Source organism: Pelodiscus sinensis, chromosome 1, assembly GCF_049634645.1.
Source record: "Pelodiscus sinensis isolate JC-2024 chromosome 1, ASM4963464v1, whole genome shotgun sequence".
In the NCBI taxonomy this organism is placed as follows: Eukaryota; Metazoa; Chordata; order Testudines; family Trionychidae; genus Pelodiscus; species Pelodiscus sinensis.
The window spans coordinates 60,740,842-60,766,282 of NC_134711.1; the positions used below are offsets into that span (position 1 = coordinate 60,740,842).

The 25,441-nt window shown below is 42.5% G+C and overlaps 1 protein-coding gene across 5 annotated transcripts in view; it reads left to right on the forward strand.

Annotated features, from left to right (window-relative positions):
* RASSF3 (Ras association domain family member 3) overlaps positions 1–25,441 on the forward strand; it is a 140,113-nt gene that overhangs the window by 61,521 nt on the left and 53,151 nt on the right. Inside the window, exon 1 of one of the 5 annotated variants that reach the window (XM_075931028.1) lies at positions 7,402–7,539. The exons of 2 other annotated variants lie outside the window; for them this stretch is intronic. Coding sequence is in view for 1 of the 3 variants with exons in the window: in XM_075931007.1 (XP_075787122.1) it covers positions 7,895–8,002 (108 nt within the window). In the remaining 2 variants the exon portion in view is untranslated. Of the gene's footprint in view, positions 1–7,401; positions 7,540–7,650; positions 8,003–25,441 lie in introns of those variants that run through there. 2 more of the 5 variants (XM_075931007.1, XM_075931012.1) reach the window with 2 other exon arrangements.

Consider the following 25,441-nt stretch of genomic DNA (forward strand, 5'->3'; position numbering starts at 1 on the left):
TCAGAATATAGCCTTTGTAGATAGAGAATGTGTTGTTTCCCCATAAAGCCACTAACACTCTCTCACAAGGAAACTGAGAGGTTATTCAGCCAACTCATTTTGTTTTCACGCTATACACCCACATCTCTGTGGCAGAATGATCTTGTTTGAATTAGCATATTACACACTCTGAATCAAAGTAAAATTGTCATTGCTGCCTGTGGTACTAAACAGACCTGAGCTACTAATGCAGGACATATGGAGGAAATGTATAAACAGAAAGTTTAATGGACTAAAGAAACTACAACCCTAAGTGAATGCTCTGTTTTGGTTGTATTTCTTTCAGTTTATTGGTTTGCTGATCATTAAATAGACATTGTCTTCAACTGGTATTTAGAAAAAGTTAAAACATACTTTATTTCTAAGTTTTATATCCTCAGTTAAAATGAATATTTTGTTTCAGGCCTTATTTTTTTCCAGACACCTTGCAATTTGCTCCTTGGAAAACCACTTCAGGTTGTCTTGACTATGAGAGTATCATTTGCATCATGTACATTATGGAAGCAAAGCAGGATAAGTCTATTTGTTTGAGATAGGAAAACATCTGTGATAATACAAATATTTTAAAAGCAACCAGCCAACTTAACTCATGAGCAGCAACAAGCATACAAAGCTCTTATTGACTTCACTAATCAGAACTACTGAGGATTTGGCCTAGGGTGATTAACCTAGCCCTTTCAAATATATTTTTTAAAAAAAAACAACAAAATGCCAAGCCTGCAAAATATAGATGGTGTTTCAGTGGTATCAGCACTGAACAAAGACTGTTGAATTAAAACTGATCAGAGGGGCTGAGCAGCATTCAACAGCTTTGTGCAAAGAGTTTTTCTAATTACCATCCTATCTGGATGCACACAATATAGTAAACACTTCTTAAAGTTACAAGACAGAGACCCAAGCATTAAATCAGTCTCCTTTACTAATTAGTACTATATGGGATTTCTTAACACAGAAAACTCTTTTCTTTCGAGAAAACACAAGCAGATGCTTTGTGATACAGAATTTAGAGGACAGTAATATTTGAGGGGTTTTTTAAGTTTTGAGGAAATATCAGGCTACCCAAAAGCTTTTTAACAGTTTATCAGTACTCTGTTGCCAGTTGAATGTTTGTCAAATATATGATTAATAGAACCTGAACCTTTTTCATTTGAAAATTTGGCAGGAAAGATTAAAGAATGATAGTATTTCTGTGTTTTAACTCTCTGTTCAAAGCTTTCCTTTTTTATTAGCAACCTTCTAATTTACAATTCTTATCAGTAGTTTGGAATGCTGATTGCAGATTAGTTGTAATACTACTTACAATAAAATTAGCTTTTGGAATTCTATCCTGTTGAAATTACTAGCATCATTATAAAACCATGTTTTAGAAATGTGTGTACAAATCACCAATACTGTATTTATAATCAACATTGCAGGAAACTAATACATTCATCTTTTCCCAGCCCGTTTATAATGCAATCAGTAACACATCATAGAGCTCCCTTCGATTTTTTAGATGAATTTACTTTGGTTGCCTCTGATTTTTGCAGTTCAGAAATTCTTTCCCTTTCCTTAGCTCAGTGATACTTGCTGACTGTGTGCTTATAAAATGCAGCTGGATTTTTCTGTCAATAATCTGTGTATTTTAGCTTTCTAAATGTCAGAATTTTGTAGATGTTTTTATGGGTGTAGTGGAAAGCCTCCTGTGGGAATTCTTTCAGTGCCTTTGGGTTCTTTCCGTTGGCACTTGCTATACATCTTTTAGAAAGCATTGATTTGATCCTTCAAAGACTTTAGCACAAGCATAACTTTACACACAGGAGTAGTCCCTAGGGACATGCTTTGTCCCCCCCACTTTGGCCCTTGGATGTCACTTGAGCAGAGAACAGAGCAGGTTCTAGAAAGAACTGAGGAAGAATTCCACTGACACAGTCCCTCTCACATGCGCTGCCATATATTGTACAGGAGAGTTGGGAAAGCAGTGGACCTAAGGCATTGCAGTATGGAGAATATGGGCTGTGACATAGCTGTTGGGAGGTTACTGGTCCCAGGATATTTTATTTTAGACCTTTGAGCAGCCCAATATGTAAGGATGCAGCACAGGATTAGACCTATTATTTTCATTGTCAAAATGATGTACATGCTTAAAATTCTTCTGTCCTTTTGGGTTTTTTTTGTTTAGCGAGAGGCTCATTCTTAAACAACATAGGACCCTATAAGTCCATGCATTACCCCATCTTTTACTTCCCTGCTTCTCAGGGCCCAGTCACTTTTCCATACTCTAGCCTCGTGACCTAGAGAAAAGACTGGGACTGATTTATGGAGCTGGGTCTTCTGCCCCATGGTGCAAAGAACCATCACTAGCCCACCCTAGATGGCTAGTAATAGTCTGGTACATGTCTCTTTTGATGAGATTACACACCTAAATAATCTAACACAGAAAGTAAGAGCGAGCAAACAACAGTTATTGCTGCAACTGATATATAGAGGGTTTTTTTAAAATCAGTGATGAATAAACTAATACTTTAATGCAAGCAAAAAAAAAATTGAGTTAATGAAGTAAATAAACTCTGAAGAACAGTCCATCTTTATTAAATTCGATATCTGGCTTAATGAAATGCTGTTTGACAATTCATAGTTATATAATGGAAAATAGTCTTATTATTTATGTAATAATATGAATGCAGCTGTATTATACATTACAAAGTTCATCTTTTCCTGTAATTGCTTTATATTAATGATTGCTAATGAGAATAATGTTTTAGAACATTGTATGTCTGTTACTATTTCTGGTCACAAATCTATTATTTGGTTTGCAAGCTTTTTAACTTATTTTGACCTTAAAAGGATGGTAATTTAAAAACCTATTTTAAAATTAGATTTCTATAGATACTGTGTTTCCTTTTAATAGTAATGTTCTCTAGTCTTCTTACATGGAATCTGTAAGTATTATTTGGATTAAATTCTGTTTAATTTTTAAAAATGTGTTCTCCATTATCTATTGTAGTCTTGCCAATTGCACAAATGTTCACAACAATGGATTGCAAGACTTCTCAGCAGATTTAACTTTTTTTCTCTGTATAACTGATTTACAGCCAATACACTCTAAAATATGATCCAATAATTTACATTATGATTTGCTATTGTTGTTCAAGAGAACATTCGTGGTTAGTAAAGATAGTTCATTACAGCAAACAGTTAGAAACCAGAAGGAGTTTCAGTTATTACACAGGCTGTGACACTTGTCCCATATGACCTTGGGAATTACTTGACCATCTAGCATTTCTGGCATAGAAAAATATGCTGTGTAATGTTTGAAGTGAGTTTTCCTAGATAGACAATCACTCCCTCTACCTCTTTACTTTTCCAGTTACTGCAGCTTTTATATAGCTCTATACCACTGTTTCACAAACACTTCAAGTTGCATAGTGCTTGTAAGTGTTGTTTAAATCTTTGCCATGTTCCTTGACTTCAAACATCATGTTCAGATAACAATGAATTCTGTACAAAAATAAACCTGCCTTCGGTCAAGTTATCAGTAAGTATATCTTCAAACTGTGGATCTTGATTTCAGCATGCACACACTATTTCTTTTTTTGGTTAACTAATTGGTAAACTTTGTCTGGGTGGAGCAAGGAAATCAATTCAGAAGGGGCAGAAGGACTTGGACGAAAAGTGACTGTCCCATTGACTCAGGTCCACTTTTATTGGGTTTTTGACTAACTGACTTAAACATTCTTATAAATTTTACCTGCTCTGTCTATGGTCTTGATGTCATTGGCAGTTTTCCATCAACTTTAGCTGATGAAGAGAGTGGGTCCACTATCAGTATTTTTGCAGGCCTTCTGGGTTGGGGACAGTCTGGGTGACCACTTGTCTAGAGCAATTATTGTAATTCTCCTTTTCCCCACTTACTCGACATTCAGTTTACAGTTCTCTTGAGTACAATGAAACTATACGACTGATAAGTAGGCATGAGATCCAAAGCATTTCACCTACATTAGTCCTGCATTTTCAAGCGTCATAAGTTGTTCTTAATGTCTGAAGTGCATCTGCTTTAATTTTGGTACAAGACTCATATACAGCAAGGATCATACATTCTTTCAGAAAAGATTTTCAGAAATTTGCTGCTCCTTAAAATTTAGTGTGCGATGCACTATTGTTTAAAGTTATAAGTGCCTTTTCAATATTTAAATTAGATATTATAAATACTATAGTAAGAGCTTGTCTCCGCTATATCCATGATCAGTTTTGCAATGATTGATCTTATGGAGGGAGAGGTCACCCACTAAATTGACTACTAATGGCTCAGATGTTGACACCAGTACTCCCAACAAGATGAACAAGGGGAGTCAACCCAGCACAGTGTGGGCCTTGTAGTAAGTAGATCTATGATATGTCAACTTGACTTACATATTAAAGTAACTCGAATTGCATAGCTTAGATTGACTTTTCCCCTTAGTGTAGACATCTGTCCTAGAGTGGGGATATCATTCACACAGTCAGTCTGTGGAACTCCATGCCAGGGGAGGTTGCAAAGACCAGGACTTTAACAGGGTTCAAGAAAGAACTAGATAAATTCATGAAGGTGAGGTCCATAAATGGTTATTAGCCAGGATGCGTAGGAATGGTGTCCCTAGTCTCTGATAGATGTTGAGAATGGGTGTTGGGAGAGGTATTGCTTGATGATTACCTGTTCTGTTCGCTCCCTCTGGGGCATCTGACATTGGTCAGAAGACAGGCTACTAAGCTAGATGGACCTTTGGTCTGACCCAGGATGGCTGTTCGTATGTTCACAAGTCACATCAGTACTAACATTAGGAACAAAGGAGTTGCTATACAGCCGGTCCCCAAGTTACGAACGAGTTATGGACCAAACACTTGGCCATAACTGGAAGTGTTCGTAATTCGGATCCCATTGAGTTATGTGGCGACTGTACTGTTCGGCAGCCCCAAAAGGTTGGGGACCACTGACTTAAATAATAGATTCAGAGGGGTAACAGAGTCTGTAACAGGAAAAACTTAAAAAACAACAAATAGTCACATGTCTGGGGGCAGGGCCACTCACGGGCCACGCGCCCGGGGGCAGGGCCACGCATGCGCCGTGCGCCCCGGGGGGGGCAGGGCCGGCACATGCACCATGTGCCCAGGGCCAGCACCGGCATGTGCTGCGACCCCGGGGCAGGGACTACCCATCTGCCAGGCGCCCGGGCCGGCACCGGCATGTTCTGCAACCCCGGGACAGGGGCCACCCATGCACCAGGGGCCGGCACTGCGCTTGTGCCTCGTGCCCAGGCCAGGGGCTGCCCATGCACCAGGTGCCCAGGACCGGCACCGACATGTACCGCAACCCTGGTGCAGGGGCCGCCCATGAGCCAGGGGCCGGCACTGTGCTTGTGCCGCGCACCCGGGGCAGGGGCCGCCTATGCGCAAGGGGCCAGCACCGCGCTTGTGCCACACGCCTGGGGCTGGCACTGCGTATGTGCCACATGCCCAGGGGCGGGGCTGGCCTAGATTGTTCGGCGGGCGCACATAAATGGCCCAGTGGGCACCATGGTGCCGCGGGCACCGCATTGGGGACCACTGATTTAAGTACATCTTGTTCTTGGACTGGTTTATCCTGGAATAGAATAATCTATGGCTAGTCAGGAATGGCGAGCCACCAATGTGCATGGAGGGAGAGTTTGTTGGTGCAAGAGGGAAGTTGGCAGACCCCAGTTGTCTGCAGACAGAATTGAACCTGGGACCTCTGGAGCTTAATGTATTAGCTAAAAAGCTAGCTGACTATGAGCTAAGGCTGTAGAGCAGACAATATAACACATCCAGAAGGTGTGTGGGTTACGCAAGGATCCCAAAGTTCTAAGGCCACATCTCCACTTCCCAGAGAATCGATGTTCCAGTGATCAATTTTCCGGGATTCGATTTAGCAGGTCTAATAAAGACATGCTAAATCAAACGCTGAGGGTGCCCCTATTGACTGCGGAACTCCTTGCTGTCCCAAAGAGTTAAAGAAGTTGAAGGGAGAGTTTCCTCTGTGAGCATCCCACTGTGGGCCTCTTCCCCCCGCCGAAAAATAATGCAAAGTACTTTGACTCCAGCTACACAATTCATGTGGTTAGAGTTGCATATCTTATATTGATTTTCTTGGCCACTGTAGACCTGGCCTCTTTTAATTGATAGTTATGTTGTGCTAATAGCAAGCCAGACACCCTACCCTCAATGAAAGAGTTTGTGTATGCACAGACTTGCATCAAAATAGCTAACTCAGTTTAAATTCACACCTTTTGTTACTACAATGCCTGTCTGGATGTGGAAATTCTTCTTGGGGAATAACAGTTTGATTTAAACTAAATTGAAATAAAACTGACAAGTTACGTAAGAATAGCCAGCCTTTTGAAGCACCTGGCATAGGCGATTGTGCTGTTTTCAGACAGTGGCCTATACCAGGTGTGTCAAAGAGAATAAACAGAATGGGCAAATATTAGGGATGTTAAATATCGGTTAATTGAATAGTTGATTAACCTCATGAATTCTTATAGGTTAGTCGACTATTCTATAGTCCTCGGGGGCGGGGGTGGCAGCCAATGCAGTCTGGCCCCACTCCCCAGGAGCCTCTGGCAGCTCCACACTGGTCTGTGAGGGAAGCCAGTTTAAACACCGGCTCTCCTGGCGGACGACTGGCTGTCTGTTGCCCTGCGCTGCTGCCTCTGATATACAGGCATCAGTGCAGGGTGCCAGCAGCCCATGTCTAGGGGAGGGACTGAAGTCCTGGACCCTGCACAAGCTGGAAGTGAGCTGGGCTGACTGTCCACCTGGTCCTTAATATATTTTAAATTCAGAGCTGCAGGAGTGGTAGATCCTGGACCTGGCATGAGCCAGGACTGAGACGGGCTGCTGGCGAGCATGCTAAAAAATTTACTGACAAGGGAGAGAGGGGAAATGTGTGTACTCTATAGCATTAACCTATAAGCTTTTGCTTATCTGTTAATCGGTTAGTCGACTACACTATTACATCCCTAGCAAATATGGAGGCATCCAATCCCAGCATTTGGCAGTCAGAAACTCTGAGTTTTAAATGTTGTAACCTTGTTGGGCCTGGGATAATAAGGAGAAACAGAAATCCCTTTTCTCAAGAAGTGTGTGTGTGTGTGTGTGTGTGTGTACTCTACACCCTGACTTTGCCTGAAATAAATTGTAGGAATTAAAATAGGTTTTGTTTCTCTAGAGCTAGTTTAAGACCAACAACCTGTTAGAGAGGGCGGGGAGTCTTTGCTTTCCCTCTTCCTGTTGAAGTGGCTGGCATCTCATTGGCACAATGTTATAAATGCTCTGTGGGTGGGGTGGGGTGGGTTTTTTTTTTTTGGAGCCAATAAAAGATCCTGGCCTCTTCCTTCCCCACTGCGTCCATAACGAAGCTGGAGCGCTGGATGTGGAGTTAGTTGCATAGAAGCGAACTGCTGGGGAGACTGCGCCTTCGCCCAGCTCACCTGCTGTTCGGGACTAAAGTCCGTCCAGCCCAAGGTGAGCAGGCAGAGAGGGAGGCGCTGGGGGCTGTTTGCATTGCACCGCCCCTCCTGCGAGGCGGGGCCGGGGTGCTGCCAGGCGTCGGGCCAGTCCCCGCTGCCGGGGGAGGAGGCAGGGGCGAGGGCGGCGCTGTAGCCGGAGTTCCCCTTTGGCTGCGCTTCCCGGTGTGAACTTGTGCTGCGGGGAGGCTGGGCGGGGGGAGCCGGCTGCCGTATCAGCTGTTGCTCCCGCGGCCTTGCGAGGGGAGAGCGCGCAGCGGCCCCCCATGCGGCGGCGGGAAAGAAGGGGGTCGCCGCCCGCGGGCCCGGGCCCCTGCAAGAGCAGCGGCGGCCGCTGACGCCGGGCCAGCAGCATGAGCAGCGGCTACAGCAGCCTGGAGGAGGAGGAGTCCGAGGAGTTCTTCACCGCCCGCACCTCCTTCTTCGGGAGGCCCCCGGCCAAAGCCAGGCCCGAGCAGCAAGTGAGTGTAACGTCCCCGGGGCGGGGCAGCCTCTGCTCCCGGACCCGATCCTCCTGCCCCCTGGCCGGTAGCCGCTCGCCGGGCACATGCACATTCCCCCGCCCCCTCCCCTCCTCTGGCTGCCTGATCTCAGGCCTCCACGTGTCCCTGCTCCGCTGTGAAGCAGCCGCGGAAGTTTCCGAAGTTTTTTTCCCACCCCAGTAAAGCTCCTTCTCGCCTTTGGGGCTGAGAATATTTGCCCTCAGTCCTCCCGGGCCCCCCTGACTTATAAAATTATGGAGGGGGTGGGCTGAGAAATAACAATCCCCCCCCATGTAGAGGCTACGGTAGTGCATGCACCGCCTGATCCGGATCGCTGGGGTCGACTTATGCTCTTCCATGCCATGGGTGCAGTGGAACAGTCACTGTAGATGAACAGGCGTCAACCCAGCTTCAGGGTTTCCTGAGAGCCCTCAAGAGTGGGTGACATATTCCAGGCACCGAAATCAGGAGCATCTGTCTCCTTATTCTGCCTTAGATGGTAATGGGGCATCTTCATCTTTTGAGGTAACACTGACATCTGCTCTGCAGCTTCCAAACCCAGTTCCCTCTTTACCCAAGAAACCCTCTGCATTAAAATGGCTATAAAATACTGAAATGAGGGTTTTCAAATACTCTGCTATAGATAAGCCTTATCAGAAATTTAAAACCGCATGTACATTTAGTTTGGAATTTCATAGAATCATAGAGCTGGAAGAGACCTCAGAAGGTCATCAAGTCCAGACCCCTGCTCTAGGCAGGACCAATTCCAACTAAATCAACCCGGCCAGGGCTGATTTCAACAGTTATTTTTTAAAAATGTGTTGCAGTTCACCATTTAATCAGATCCGTTAGACTAAGGTGTGACTTGACAACTTGTTTTCTTTAGTGTTAGCGCTCAAAGCATGTTCTATGAATGGCAGTATGGCAGCTTTTCCTTGTCTACGTGTTGGATTGGAATGAAATAAAATTAGATTTTATTTCCTGGCTTCTGTGCTTTAGCTATCTGAAAGTGCAATACAGACTGTAAAGATACTGATACTGCGAAAGCAGTGTGTCATCTGTGAAGTACTGAGCAGTAATTCATTGTCTGGATATGAAAAAATACTTACTGAGAAAGGAAATGTTGATCAAATCCACTGGGATTACTTCCTTACTCCACTTGGGGAAATGTGTAGGAATTGTTAATATCCAATGCATTTAGGGAAGGGACACCAGTTTTAATAGTGCTCAACAGGTATGATGATGGATATGTTTATTAAAAGAGGGACTTGAGCTCTCTGGTCTGGTTTAGAAGCAGAAATGCTACAAAGATTGATAGTTAATTTAATGTAAAAATATCTTAATTAGGAGGAAAAACTTAAAAAACAACAAATAGTCTAGTAGCACCTTAAAGACTAACAAAACATATAGATGGTATGAGCTTTCTGGGCACAACCAACTTAAGTTTTTCTTGTTACAGACTAACTCGGCTATCCCTCTGAAGCTTTTAATTAGGAGGGGTTTTTTAAAGCCTACTTTTTGTGGCAGGCACCCAGACTTCATGGTAATGAACAGCCTTATAAAAATTTTGATGAATTTAAAGTTCTTTGGTGCGAAAGCAAAGCTCTGGAGCTTATGTGTTGAGATAAAAATGACATGTTCCTCCTAGCAAAATGCTCTCAGCTTTCCATTTCGTTGTAGTGCGTTTTGCTTTGAGCCCAGCAAACATGAGTTAAATTGAGGTGAGGGCCATTTCAGCCTTTTGACTGGGAGGGAGGATGTCAGATATGTAGTGTCTATACAAAATAGACTCCAGATGGAAACGCATTTTAATTTTTTTTTTAAAAGCTCTATTAATGGATTACTACTGCAGTGTTGTCAAATAGCTATTTCAGTAACTAGGTGCTTTCTAGTCTTATGAGTCCAAAATACTGAAAGTTTAGAGGTTTGAAAATGAAGCAAAAACAACCCACCTCTACCAGTACCGGGATTCGTTTAAAAAAATGTGGAGCAGTGGCCCATCAAAGATGCAAAATAGGGATCAAACATTCTATAGTAAAGTTTTGTACATCCCCTTTTTTTAATTGTCTTGAATCAGATTTACACACACACACCATCTGTCTTTTTGCTTTTGGAAGCCTGAGTTAGCTTTCAAAAGATGATTCTTTGTGTCTTTGAAAACTGACAAGCTGCTGTTTCTTGTAGTGTCTTTTTGTGTGTGTATTTTAGCAGTAGCTGTTTTTAGATCAGATCCATTTTTTTTAACGCTTCCTTTTTGACCTGGTCTACATTAGAGATAGGTTGACATGCGACAGCTTGTGTCAACCGAACTCTTTAGGTGTCTGCACTAAAATATAGCACTCACCGATAATAATTTACCCACTACACCAACATCATAACTCTAGTTTCTCAATAGACATAGCACTTAGGTTGATGAAGTTAAATTGATGCAGTGTGAGTGTAGATACTGTGTTGCTTACACAAACTGTTGTGGCTTTTCCAGAGCCATCCCACAATGCCCCACACTAACAATAAAATCAGTGGAGGTGCTCCTGATTGGAACATGCAAGATGTGAAGTGTGGACATGCAAAAGTGATTTCATTACTGCATTGGCTGTATGTCAGTGTAACTTAGGTCCATCTATTTTTGTAGTGTAGACATTCCCTTATATTATTCCTTTGCACTTTCCTACTATTCCTCCTTGTCACGTGTTCATCTTCCTCTCCTATGTTGTTAGCAGTTCTAGGTCTTGACTGATTGACTGTTCATGTGAGTAGGACTAAACAGTATTTTCCCTTGTGTATGTTAAAAGCTCTTACCAGCAACAAACCTTTCATCTAGGAGCACTTCTAGTGTCTAATCATAGTAATGAAGTTCGATCGTGCAACAGCTTGTTGTCACAGTGCAAACACTGAGACTTTGAAATTGGGCAGCCTGAAATAGAATTCAGCTATATCAGTGACTCTGGAGCCTTAGAAGTACTCCGCTAAATATGTCTAGTCACAAAGCTTATACTTATCAGTGTTATTAGTGCTCCTTTTTTATTTAAACAGAACATAGATTTCAATGGTCTTGTGACTACTGAAAGATTCTTTTTGCTGGAAGGGAAATTGTCATAACAAGGCTCTTTGTATATATGAGGATGTTAATTTGGTTTGGGTTTGAGGCTTAGTCAAAAATGCATGATAAATTCCCCCCCTTCCCCTGGTTAGAGGGCATTACAAATTGCTGTTCCTTTGTCTGTTTTCAAATTCACTGTAATTTTGCAGTGGCTTCTTTTCCTCCATGTGGCATAATACTAACCGGTGGTACTCTTATTTAAATGCAACCAGTTCAACTACTCCATCTTAACTTTTTGTACCTCCATACCTTTCCATATACAAGAGAAAGAGTGAAAATGTTAGCTTTACAGCTTTGTATGCAGAGAAACATACTGTACTGTATTTCAGGCTTCCTTTGCCTAAAGAAATAAGTACTCATGTTGGATCTTTAGGTCATGTTTAAGTTGCTAAGGGGGCAGAGAGAGAGGAATTGGCAGCAGAGATCAATTACATCTGTATAATTAGTGGACTATTGGATTTCCATCCTGTAGCTAGTGGGGACTGCCCATCATAATAACAGTAATTGAATTGCATTAAAAGATAAATTAAATGAAACCATTTCTGAGTTAGCAGTTTAAAAATCTCGCAATTGCTTCTCGTTATAGCTTTACAAAGTGTAATGTCAGCGAAGTTTTTTTAAAAACAAGATAACAGGTTTTTATGACTGTCCTTTTTTTCCTTTTTCCACCTTAAAAAATGTAACTGACAGTATGAAAACTAAAATGAGATACAACACTTTTGGTGTCACTGAGTTTGAGCACTATCTCTTCAGGATAGGGGTATTGTCTTCATACCTGTCTCTTAAGTGTTATTGGTACTCCATAAATAAAAAGCATTTTTCCTTTCTTGCAATACAGATTGCAATTAATGGTCTTTTTTTATCTGATGCAGTTAAAGGGCACTCTTGGAGGTGTAGATCCCAATTTGAATGTCATGTCTCTATCATTCTTCAAATGTGTGACCTTTTTTTCCTTTCCAAACAAATGCTTTAATGGTTTTCCTTTAAAATAAATATCTTTTCTGAATTCCATCAGCTCACCAGCTATAAAACTGTATGGTGGATCTTTAGGTCATGCTAAGCGGGAAGAGTACACAGTTTTGATATAAGGTAAAATTAAATCACTGTTAAACTTCCAAGGGCCTGTTATGCAAACAACACAGTAGCTTCAACAAGATTTCTAAATAAATTAAAGTATTTAATGGTCAAACTTTTAAAAATCAGTTATCTTATCAAAAGTGAAATTAAGCTGCGGAGAAAATATATTTTCATGGTTCAGGCAGGGTTCTCAAAATGCAGCTTGTTTTAAGTCACGTTGTGGTTCATGGAAAAGGATATTACTTCTGTGCTTTCTAGTTCATTCTGTGGTATCAGTAACACAGAGACAGGAGGAACCGTAGGAACTAGCCTCCGTAAATGGCTCGGAGGGCCTGGCTTAATAGCTCCTTGTATCACTGTTGTATGTTTTCTAAATGAAATAGGAAGAACTGGAGGAAGTTGGTCTGGCCATTGAGACTAGACCAGAGAAGTTATTCAGGTGTGTAAGTCTTTGCAGTATCAAAGCCTGTAGCTTTATGTGATCTTGTCTATGTAGCTCTTTCATTCCCTGTGCAATGTTCTTAAACTTTCGAAAGCTGAGCCTCTTCCTAAGAAAACAGTCATGTCTACAAACCTGTCGTGTGTTGTTAGAGGCCTACAGAACTTCATTGATACATCTTCTATATACCCTCCTCTTCCCTAGCTAGTCCTCTACATTTCCCCATTTTGGACAATGCTGATGTAGATCTTCATCATACTTCCTCATTTTTCTTACAGGCTTTGGTGACCAGTGAAATAGTTAACAGTGTTGGCATTTAACAGTGTTGGCATTTAAAGTATCATCTCTGGAATCTAATTTAGTACTCATTGAAATGCCTAGGACAGCTCATACCTCCGAGCTATTGTTTCAGGCTCTCTCCACACACTTGCAGACAGCCCTGCATTTGGTTATCCATGCTTGACATTTTGAAGGTTTTCCCTGGAACTGAAACAGCTAGTGACTTGCTTTCTTTCTCACAGTGAAAGATGAGACTGGAGAACAACTAAGTTATTGATAGTGGGGAATCTGTTATTCATGGGGTTGTATTTTTGGGACTTATTTAATGCTAACTCCTACACTCAAGGTACAGGGGAGAAATTCCAAATTTAGGAATAATGTCCCTAGCATTGGGGATGCAGCCCATACATTGAGGGACATTCTTACAGAGACTGGAGATGGCTTTGAGATAATGGGTTCCTAGCAATTAGGAGAAGGTAAACCTGGACATAGTTATTAATTATCCAGTGCCCAAAGTGCTAGGTGCCTCCTCACAGACATAGATCTGCCTTCCTCTGTCTAAGAGTATGTCTAGACTGCATCCCTCTGTCAGCAGAGGGATACAGATTAGGCAGGTCGACATTGCAAATGAGGCAGGGATTTAAATATCCCATGCCTAATTTGCATAAAAAGGGCTACTGCGTTTTGCCAACTCAGCACTTTGTCAGCAAAAAGTGGCAGTCTAGGGTTTTTCGACAGATCCTGTAAACCTCCTTGCAGGAGGCATAAGGTATCTGTCAAAAAAGGCTTTCTTTCTCAACAGAGCCCCCTCTAGACTGCTCTGTTGAGAAAGAAAGCCTTTTTTGACAAAGTGCTGAGTCAGCAAAACGTGGTGGCCATGTTTATGCAAATTAGGCACCGGATATTTAAATCCCTGCCTCATTTGCAATGTCAGCCTGCCTAATCTGCATCCCTCTGCGGACAGAGGGATGCAGTCTAGACATACCGTAAGAGCTTGTAGTCCTATGGTATAAAATAGAGGGAAGAAAAGGATAAACACAGTGACAGAAGTGACGTTTGTCATCCCTCTTGTTGAGAATCACAATTTAGCACAAACACACACGCACCTATGTACCACTCCCACTGTATTTTTCATTGTACTCATTACCCACTTCACAGGGTCTTGTGAGTGTGCATATGGGTGTTTTCTATTTCTTTCCATCTGTTGGACAGATGTTACTCTCCCTCCCCTCCTCCCTGCAAAAAAATTCCTCATTCCCTACTTCCTGTCTTAGTTTTTCTTCTCCCACTTCCCCATTCTAGATCATGAGCCCCCCTGGCCCTTTTCCTCTTACAGGTGCAGGGCCATCGTGGTCTCTATTGTCCATCCCAAGAGTCAAGTTGTGGCTTTGTCCTCTGCATTATTTACATTATTAAGCCAGCATCAGATTCATGTCTTAATATCCACAATTAGTCTGAGTTTCATACAGTTGGCCATCGTGACTCTTTCTACAGATTCAAGTGGAGTTTCCTCTCAGTAACATTCACTGGAGAAAACATCTCCCCTGATTATTTGAACAAATGAAGATTCTATTTTTAGATTTTTCTTTTGACCCAGGAAGGTTAGGCTTGTTTGACAAGCAGTTATGTAGTTTATTAAAAGTAAAACTAAAAATATCCAGTGTCTTGGTTATTCTTATAATCCCTTTAGCAGTCAGTGGATGATATGCTATAAACATTCTTACAGAAAAAAAAATATTAAAGTCGAGAGAGACCTTTTAACCCTTTAATGATGAACACAGTATAAAATCCTAGATTTTAAAAATCAGTTGCTGTCCTTCTGGTCTTATTTTATCCAACAGGAGGCAGTGCACTCCTTACACTTATTTTCTCTCCTTACCCCTTTAGCTCATGCTGGAGAAAGGGATGTTGAAAGGTTTGAGATTTTTTTTTTTTTTTTTTATACGTAGGTGAACATTGACACTATCTGCCAACATCAATAATGGACCAACCCAGGAAACTTTGTTGAGGTTCATGTTTGTATCTTGTTTTGTTACTGCCATTGGATGGACTGATGGAGTTTAGGTGCAGGTTGCTTGCCTCAGAGCAAGGTTGATGTGCTTTAGCATTAAATCCTTACCCATTCATACACTTGTAGTAATCTCAGAAGCCTACAGAGTACAGGCAGTCCCCGGGTTACATGGATCCGACTTACATCGGATCCCTACTTACAAACGGGGTGAGGCAACCCCGCACTAGCTGCTTCCCCCCAGCAGACCAGGGAGATGCGAAGCTAGCGCCCCCCCTCCCCCAGCAGACCAGGGAGACGCGGAGCGGCTTTTCTCAGCAGACACCTCAGCTTGAGAATAAAGGACTGAGGGAAGTGAGGTGTGGGAGAATAAAACTGAGCTCTGGAGAAATGTTTGGCTAGAGTTTCCCCTACAATATATACCAGTTCCGACTTACATACAAATTCAACTTAAGAACAAACCTACAGTCCCTATCTTGAACATAACCCGGGGACTGCCTGTACTTTTAAATCAAAATGTCTTAACATCTACATTTAGGTGGGTTTTTTTGTACATAGCAGAATTATTGCTAGTGGCTTACTACAAGTCGTATGATCACAGTTTGGGGTTTGATATTCATGGAGTTGGATTTTTGGGGCTTAGTACCAATACCTGCATTCCAAAAATGATGTTGAAGTTCCAAAATTGTGTCCTAAATATTGTGCCTGCCAGTGAAGTGATGTCCCTAAGGCAGTCTTGAGTTACTGAAACATGTAACCTCTGCTGTTATACTCAGCAAATCAAGTTAAAGGTGCTGTGGCTTAAATGCTTATGTGCCGTCTGACACACTTCAGCTTTTACCTGCCTTGGTTATACTGTGCAGTGACGCCAATACACTATCCCTCCTGGATCTTCTCCCAGAAAATTATGTTCTGTACTGCCTAGGACAGTATAAATACATTAAGTCCATCATTCCTTAAAGAGGAGAATATGCCAGTTTATTATTTTAAACCCAGACATTTCAACTTGAATTCGCTGGATTAGATAAAATAGTAAAAGAAGTTTATTAACTAAGAGGGATTTTAAGTGAGTATAATTAGTGAGGTATCCAAATTGGTAATGATTACAAGAAAAATAAAGATAAGACATTTACAAGTGCCTAACTTAACAAAACAGATTCCAACTAAGTTTTTCACCACATGCTCAAGCAGATTCAGGTCAGGGCCACCTCCTTCACTCCATTCCCCAGTCCAGTGGCTGTTTTCCTGTGTCATTTTAGATGTATTGCCAGATACAGATGGGGAGAAAGAAAGATGTCTTAGGATGTCTGCCTCTTCTCTTTACAGTCCCTTTTTGAGAAGTACTTCCAGCTGGCAGCAAGGTAACAGGAAGTCTGGAGAAGAAATGAAGCTCCATATTTATCTTTGCTCAGAAGTAGATTTTTGTCCCTGTTCACTTTGCCAAAGAATGTCACGTAGTGGTGCATCAGCCTTGTTGACACCTGGCTGAGGCATTAGTTCGCTCTTTGTCTCTCAGGAGCTAGTTTAGCCACTCCCCATATTTATTTGGGTTACATATTTCAGTCATGATTTCAGCTTCTCTTCATAACTTTGCATATGTGATGCTATATGCATTTTCCCATTGCATTATTGATCAGCAAGTTGAGTATTAAATGTTATCTCACAAGGAATACCTTGAATAAATATTATTACAATAGTTTGTGGAATGTGAGGATGAGGATATATTCTTTAACACAGAATCTTTGTTGCAAAGTGGCCCATAGAATCTTGTGCCAGCCCTTGTGAACAAAATATCTGATAGCTTTCTTTGATAGGATAACGAGTCTTGTGGATAAGGGAGAAGCGGTGGATGTGGTATACCTAGACTCTAGTAAGGCATTTGATACAGTCTCGCATGATATTCTTATCAGTAAACTAGGCAAACACAACTTAGATGGGGCTACTATAAGGTCGGTGCATAACTGGCTGCATAACCGTACTCAGAGAGTAGTTAATGGTTCTCAATCCTGCTGGAAAGGTGTAACAAGTGGGGTTTCATGGGGGGTCGGTTTGGGGACCGGCTCTGTTCAATATCTTCATCAACGATTTAGATATTGGCATACACTTATTAAGTTTGCAGATGATACCAAGCTGGGAGAGGTTGCAACTGCTTTGGAGGATAGGGTCATAATTCAAAATGATCTGGACATATTGGAGAAATGGTCTGAGGTAAACAGGATGAAGTTTAATAAAGACAAATGCAAAGTGCTTCACTTAGGAAGGAACAATCAGTTTCACACATACAGAATGGGAAGCAACTGTCTAGGAAGGAGTAAGGCAGAAAGGGATCTAGGGGTTATCATGGACCACAAGCTAAATATGAGTCAATGGTGTGACGCTGTTGCAAAAAAAGCAAACATGATTCTGGGATGCGTTAACAGGTATGTTGTGAGCAAGACACAAGAAGTCCTTCTTCACTTCTACTCTGCGCTGGTTAGGCCTCAGTTGGAGTATTGTGTCCAGTTCTGAGCACCACATTTCAAGAAAGCTGTGGAGAAATTGGAGAGGGTCCTGAGAAGAGCAACAAGAATGATTAAAGGTCTAGAGAGCACGACCTATGAAGGAAGACTGAAAGAACTGGGTTTGTTTAGTTTGGAAAAGGGAAGATTGAGGGGGGACATGATAGCAGTTTTCAGGTATCTAAAAGGGTGTCATAAGGAGGAGGGAGAAAACTTGTTCATCTTGGCCTCTGAGGATAGAACAAGAAGCAATGGGCTTAAACTGCTGCAAGGGAGGCTTAGATTGGACATTAGGAAAAAGTTCCTAACTGTCAGGGTGGCTAAACACTGGAATAATTTGCCCAGTGAGGTTGTGGAATCTCCATCTGTGGAGATATTTAAGAGTAGGCTTGATAAATGTCTATCAGGGATGGTCTAGACCTGTGGTCACCAACAGGTCGATCGCGATCGACTGGTCGATTGCGAGGCCTTGACCAGTTGATCGCGAGGCGTCCTGTCCGCCGCGCCCCCATTTCCCTCCCACCCCCGAGAAGCCCCACTACCTACCTCCAGTGAAAATGGAGGTAGTGTATGCTTCCCGGGGATGGACAGAAGTCCTGCAGCTTAGCGCCACTTCCGGTGATTCTGGAAGTAGCGCTAGCTGCTCTGCCGGGTGTACTGCGGGAGGGAGCATCGGCTCCCTGCACCGCACGGGAGGGGTGAGTCAGCCACGGGGGAGACGCGCCCATGGGGTTTCCCTGCGCCGGGGGGGAGGAGGGTCGGCCCTGGGACAGGCACGCGCAGAGTTTTCCTGCGCCGGGGGGGTTGGTTCTGGGGCAGGCGTGCGCACTGGGGGCTTCCCTGCGCCACGGGTGGGTCGGCTCCGGGGCAGGCACGCGCTGGTTTCCCTCTGGGGGCGGGGATGTCCTGGGAGGAGGCAGATACAGGGGACTTTCTGCCTCCACTCCCCTGCCCCCAGCCCTCTGTCCCCTGCTCCCACTTCCCGAACTCTGTCCCCACTTCCCTGTCCCCAGCCACAGAATCCTGTTCCCACTCCTCTGTTCCTAGCTACAGAACTCTGTCCCTATTCCTGTCCCCACTGGCACTCTGTCCCCTGCTGCAGAACCCTGTCCCCACTGGCACTCTGTCCCCTCCCAGCACCCTGTTCCCTCTCTCCTGCCCCCAGCCGCAGAACTCTGTCCCCACAAAATGTATAATTATAAATGCTTCATTTTAATTTAAATAACATGAATAAAAAACAGACCATTTATTTCATAACTATAAACACATGATTTTAATTTTATACATCGCATAATTTAAAAATAAACTATTTATCAGAGTGTGTAAGTAAGGGCTGGGGATAGCAAATGATGGACAGGAGGAGAATAGAGAGGGCAGGGCTTCAGGAAAGGGGCGGGGCTTCAAGGAAGGGGCGGGACGGTAGATCTTCACCTGTTTGGAGATTTAAAAAGTGATCTTGGGTGTAAAAAGGTTGGAGGCCACTGGTCTAGACAGTACTGGGTCCTGCCATGAGGGCAGGGGACTTGACTCGATGACCTCTCGAGGTCCCTTGCAGTTCTAGTATTCTATGAAAATGGCAGTGTTGCATAAGGGGTCCACTAAGGGTCAGGGGACTGGGAGGGAATTTGTTGTTGAAGTTTCTTCACTACTTTAAAAAAGCCAGACATGAAGGCAGGAAAGGCTCTTGTGGGTCTAAGCAATTTCTCCTTCCCCCCCTCGCCACTTTACCCTTCAGCTAGGGATGTAAGCAAGTAGTTGAGTACCCAACTACCCAGTAAGTTTCTCGGCTATTCGCTTTCCTCCCCCCTTGCTACCTCTGTATAAGAAGCAGTAAGAGGGTGGTAACAGGATGTGGTACTGTGCCCTGTACCCTCTAAGCCAGGCATGTCCAAAGTCCGGCCCGCGGGCCAATTGCGGCCCGTGTTCCGGTTTAATACGGCCCCACAGGTAATTTGGCAATATCTATCTTTTATGGCCCCCAACGAATCCATATGTATTGAGATGAATACATTGTAAAATCTCAGTTAATGTCAGTTGGTCTAAATCAGTTATAAATATATTTGGACACAACATGTATACTTGGTGTTATGTTCCTGTTCATATTTTTTTAACTTAAAAGTTGACAGACAAGCTTTAGTACCAATAATATGTAATGTACTTTACAATGTTCCTGACATATATTTCAGCTTCTTGGATTTTTTTTTTCATCTGGCTTTCAGATATGAAAGGCAGAGTGATTTAACACCTGTTTAGACTTGTCATCCATGTGACAAAATGAAAAGTATGCTGTTTGCAATAAACTTTGCATAAAATAGTTAATTTGCATTTAATTTTAATGGTTCAAAGAATGTCAGGCAAAATGGTCGGCCCTCACGCATGTTCACTTCATCAAATCTGGCCCTCTTTGAAAAAAGTTTGGACACCCCTGCTCTAAGCTGTGCCTCTGACTGGGTGGGGCTGATTAATCACCTGTGAAGTTTTGTTCCAGCACAGCTTAAAGGGAACACTGATGCTGGGGGGAGCCATCTTAAAAGCTGGCTCCCCCCAGCACCATCTCCGCAGTGCCGCCTGTTTCCCACCCCCCGCGCTGCTGCCTCTATCTGAGGCAGCAGCATGGGAAAGGCCAGAGAAGGCTGCCAGAAAGCAGTCTCTATCTACTGTTGCAGGCCAAGGCTCGCTGCAAGCAGAGGCTGCTTGCAGCCCCATCTGTGGTACCAAAGGCTGGACACAGGCAGAAGCTGTTCCGGCAGCATTTAAAATGCAGACCCACAGTGGTTCTGGACCTAGCATGAGCCAGGACTCATCAGGCCCAACTCTCTGGATCTGTGAGCTACCCCCTGCTGAGGCTCTGCATTTTATATGTAGTAGGAGCCGGGCAACTCTTACTACATTCAAAATGCAGAGCTGCAACGGTCCCAGCTTTGTCCTGGTTCTTGTTGTTCCAGGACCTACCCCCACTGCAGCTCTGCAGTTTAAATGCAATAGAATCTTGGCTGCTGTGCACCCAGCTCCTACTACATTTAAATTGCAGAGCCACAGCAGAGGTAGCTCCTGGACCCAGCACAAGCCAGGACTGAGCAAGCCTTCCTTTATCGACTACACAATTAGTCAGTTACCTGCCTCTTAACATTTTTTCAGTCCCTCCCTCTGTGCTGCTCTTCTTGGGGCTTGGGGATTCCCTCCCCCTTGTAGCTCCTCATGGGGCTTAGTGATGTTCTCTTCCTCTCCCCCCTCCTGTGCTGCTTGTCTTGGAGCCTGGGAATTCCCTCTCCTGCCCCCTCAACACTTCACCCAGAGTATGGGGATTTCCCCTTCCTCCCCCCCAGCACACTCACGGGGCCTGAGCATGTCCTTTAGACAACCAAATAACATCAGTAAATCTGCTAGTAGTAATTATTTGTGTTACTGTAGTGCCTATGAGCCTAGATGTACAAAAGGAGGAGAGTTCTACACTTGAAGCTGCTACAGCATCTAATCCCTCTATACAGTCATTGGCATTGGAAATATTCCAGGAGTTCAGTCAGAGGGAGTGTTATCAGTACAAGTAATTTTTTATCAACTACATGATTAGTCGATAAGAGAAGGCTTGCTCAGTCCCAGCTTGTGCCGGGTCCAGGTGCTATCCCCGCTGTGGCTCTGCAGTTTAAATGTAGTAAGAACCAGATGCACAGGTAGCCCAGCTCTTGCCACATTTAAAATGCAGTTGTACCTCCCAGACCTAGCACAAGCCAGGACTGAGCCAGGCTTGCTCACTCTTAGCTCATGCCAGGTCCAGCAGCCCCTGTTTGCAGCAGTTCCAACTCCCCACAGACAGGGGCTGCTGCCTCTATCAGAGGCAGCAGCATGGGGGGGGGCAGAGGCAGGTGGCACGACGGAGATGTTGTTGGGGCAAGCTGGCTTTTAAAGCAGCTCCCCCAGCACCTGCGCCTGCTTCCCCACCCCTTGCTGACTCTGATACAGAGGCAGCAAAGGGGCGGGAGAGCAAGTAGTCAACTCCACTACCAGATAAGCCTAGGCTTATTGGGTAGTCAATTATTCGCTTATATCCCTAATGTATGGTACTGCACAGCATTTGTCCTTTTGCTGCATGATTTGTGAAGCAGAACTTCAGGTTTTTTGTTGGCTTTTTTTTTTTTTTTTTTTTAAATGAAAGGTTATCTACTCAGTTGTAACTTGTCCTTCCTATGTATCATTGGGCACTCCACCCATTCATAATTGAATTTGAATGTATGGCAGTTGCTTAGATGGAAAAATAAAATTAGGAAAGATTTGTTGAATTTAATGTATTTTTAGCTCTTTCAGTGTAATTTAGTAGCCAGAACCATGAAGAGCTTGTACCATGTGTTTAGCCAGCTCTTAAAGGACTAACCATGTTTGAAGGACAACAGTCTGACTATCTTTGAGTTAAATAGAATATATTTTAACCATATTACTCTGTTGTCCTTGTTTAAACTCCATTGTTTTAATGTTGCTGCCATTCTCTCCCCCCCCCCCCCCCCCCCCCGTTTTATGGTGTGTTTCTCTCATATCAGTGCCCAACAGAGGCTCTGCAATGGACACAAGACAGTATGCTGTTTCTCTTTAATGTCTGTCCCATCCTCAAAGCCTCTATTTTCAAGATGCAGTATGGAGAACTTCTGATATGCTCATTAAGTTGTGGGAACAAAATCATTGTTCACTCCTGGTTTCAATCCAAGCCCAGTTTGCACAGCTCTAAGTCAGTTTTGTCAGCAAGTCTATTATAAACACCTTTTGAAATTCTCTGTCTCTGCTGGAAAGATGTGCTCTGGGCTTTACTGTGTCTTACATGTTCACAGTCTAGGAAATTTGTTTTTATAAAATTTGAAAAAAGGTATTAGGGTGTTCAGCCAGTCATGTGATCTGATTGGCTGAACATTCTTTCAACCTGTATTGTCTAAGAGGTATTTTACCATTTAAAAATAGTTTGTGGGACTTAAAACAATCTAACAGGCCCTAATTTAAATAAAACGAAGTAAAGGAACTGGAAAACAGCATTGTTCTAAAGACAAAATTAAGTGAAGAATATTATCAAAGGTGAAATTACAGTGTGACTGCTCCCTTGCAAATTCATAGTATTGTTTGTTTTGATTTTGCTATGGTGGCATGTGTTGGATTTGGGGGCATAGGACCTCAGCCTGGACTTGTCTTAATTCTGAATTTTCTGGCTTTTGTGACAGGCAGCTAATATATTTAAAGTTATTTTTTATTTAGTGTTATGGTTGTTCAGTGGCATTTTAAATCCAGACGAACTGGCTCCCAGGCTGGGCTAGCATACCCTTAAGTTTGGTTACAAGATACAAGAGATCATCTGGACAAATGATCAAGTATTTTTTGGAAAATAATACTTGTATGCAGCTAGTATTCATATGTGATGTGACACAGGTAGCTGCTAATGCAGCATATTGTACAAGGAATTTCGTATGCAGCTAGTATTCATATGTGATGTGACACAGGTAGCTGCTAATGCAGCATATTGTACAAGGAATTTCCCTATAGCTTAATAGCCAAGATAAAATATGCATTAACAGCTATGTGGATGATATCATGGACATATAAATACTGAGAGAAAGAATTGTTGGTTTTCAGCCTCTTCAGAATGTGAGCTAGAAAGAGCTTGACTGTGAAACTTTACTGTTTGAAAATGCCAGTATAGCCCAGCTGTCAGAAATCTAATTGACCACATGGCAGATCTGACACTGCCGGAGAACACTTTAATTCCAAAAACACATAAGAATCATGTTAGTCCTGTGTTTTGTCACAATACTTCCTGCATCGCTTTCTCCAAAATCAATAGGTAAATTTGTGAGCTGTTACAATAACATTCAATAGCAGTGAAATCAGCTAGCAGTGCTTTCTGCTGGCTTGGTCCTGTGGGAAAACATTTGGATTTGTCTTTACTTCTGTTACTGCATTACTTAGTTGCAGAGAGTGAGCACAAAATTCTCCTGTTCAACATTTCAGCATCTGTTGAGTTCTATGAAAGTATTTACATCATCTTTTTGTGTGCCATCTTGCAAATTGTTCTGCCACTTTTACAACTATGTGACAGGTTTATCTAAGAGCTTTAATTAAATTTTTGGAAAACAAAGTTTTAGTTCGTCAGATGTTTCAATTGTTGTTCCATTGATGCTCATGGGGACAGAAAGAAGCATGCCTTGTCTTAAAATAAACATTAAGAGGATTAACTACGATACAAAGTATTTTAGTGGAATGAAGATTATGAAATGCCTTTGTGGGCATCTTTTTAGTAGCTCCTTCTGTTTTCAGTGCATATCTATCTGTCCGTGGAATTCAGCATCTTTTACAATAGGGAAACCAGAGGAATTTGGTGGCTTGTGTTTTGTGTCGAATGTAGGGCTGATATATTCTGCCTAAATTGGCAGCTGTTTTTGATGCTGTTACAAGCTCACATTATATGTCTTAACTCAAGATGAGGAAACATGATTGATTGTACTGTTTATTAAAAAGGCTGATTATTGTATGAAGTGAAACATTAAAGTTGTTTCCAAACATAGTATCAAGTTCTGGACTTATCACAACTGACTAAAAAATTCTTCAAAGCATATTTGTTTTTAATAAAGATATGCTGAGCCATAAAGTTTTAGTTGCCACTGGGATATGAAGACATAGCTTTTGAATTATGAAAATTATAGAGCCATAGCTAGACAGGTGCATGACTCAAAAATAAGATGATAAAATACGTTCCATGAAAATAGCATGGTATTTAGTTACCAGTAGTGCAATAAAAAGTCTAGTGATTTTCCTTAAGCAAGATTGATGGGAGACCTGCAAAGACTTCGCTTTGTAATTGCCGCTCAAAATAGCTCTATAGGGGCTAGGTTCAGCAAATGTTTAATGTGCTCATACTCTACCCTTCATTTCAAATTTAAATTGGGGGTTTTAGTATAGTGAGTTTAGCTTTAGCCTTGTCTCCATTATCAACATCAAAGCACTATCACAAAATGGAATAGAAGTTGTAGTCTTTTTGTCACGATTGGCCAAGTAATGGAATGTTGAGTTGTGTGAAGCAACCAAAAGACAAGACAAAGATGTATTTCCTTGCCGTCGTCATTTCTGGTTGAGCCCACAATACTAGATGATTATGTGCTGGACATTTTCTATACCGAGAAATGGTCTCTCTCCCAACTAGCTGACAAGCTAAAACCATACAGAGGGTGGATGGAGATAATAGCTGGAGCTGTGTGAGATTTACATAGTCCAAAGAAAGACTGAAAGGGTGTGTCTAGACTACATGGCTCCATTGACGGAGCCATGTAAATTAGCTTATTCGATTAAGTCAAAGAAGCAGAGATTTAAATAATCCCCGCTTCATTAAAATAAACATGGCCGCCGTGCTGTGCCCACGATCAGCTGATCGTCGGCACAGCGGGGCAGTCTAGACACGGCACGGTCAACAAGGGAAGCCTTTGTTGACCACTCCGGTATGCCTCAGCTGATCGTGGGCACAGCACGGCGGCCATGTTTAATGTAATGAAGCGGGGATTATTTAAATCTCCGCTTCTTTGACTTAATCGAATAAGCTAATTTTCATGGCTCCGTTGACGGAGCCATGTAGTCTAGACACACCCAAAAGGGGCGAGGAATCAGGACAGAGCTTTGGGGTTGCCACCAGATACTGTGTTTTGCAGTGTGACTGCTCTTACTCAAAATTTGGCTAGTTTGTGAAGAGTAACTTGAGGGTAGATAACTCCAGTAAACTCTGCAGTCAAAGACATACCTTTAGACCATTAAACAAGCTTCTTTGCTTAATGTTTTGCTGTAATGTTACAAATAACCATAAGGTAGTGTTATCACTTGTTCCATGAATATTATTTATTTATTTTTGTGTTTTCCTGTATTTCATTGATTAAACATTAGAATTAACTAAATTGAAAAAAATCATACACATATAATACAAGAAAAATACTAGTTATATGCTGAGCAGTATCTAATTTTAGGCCTTAAATGTTAATGTGAGATTTTAGAAGCCATTTTG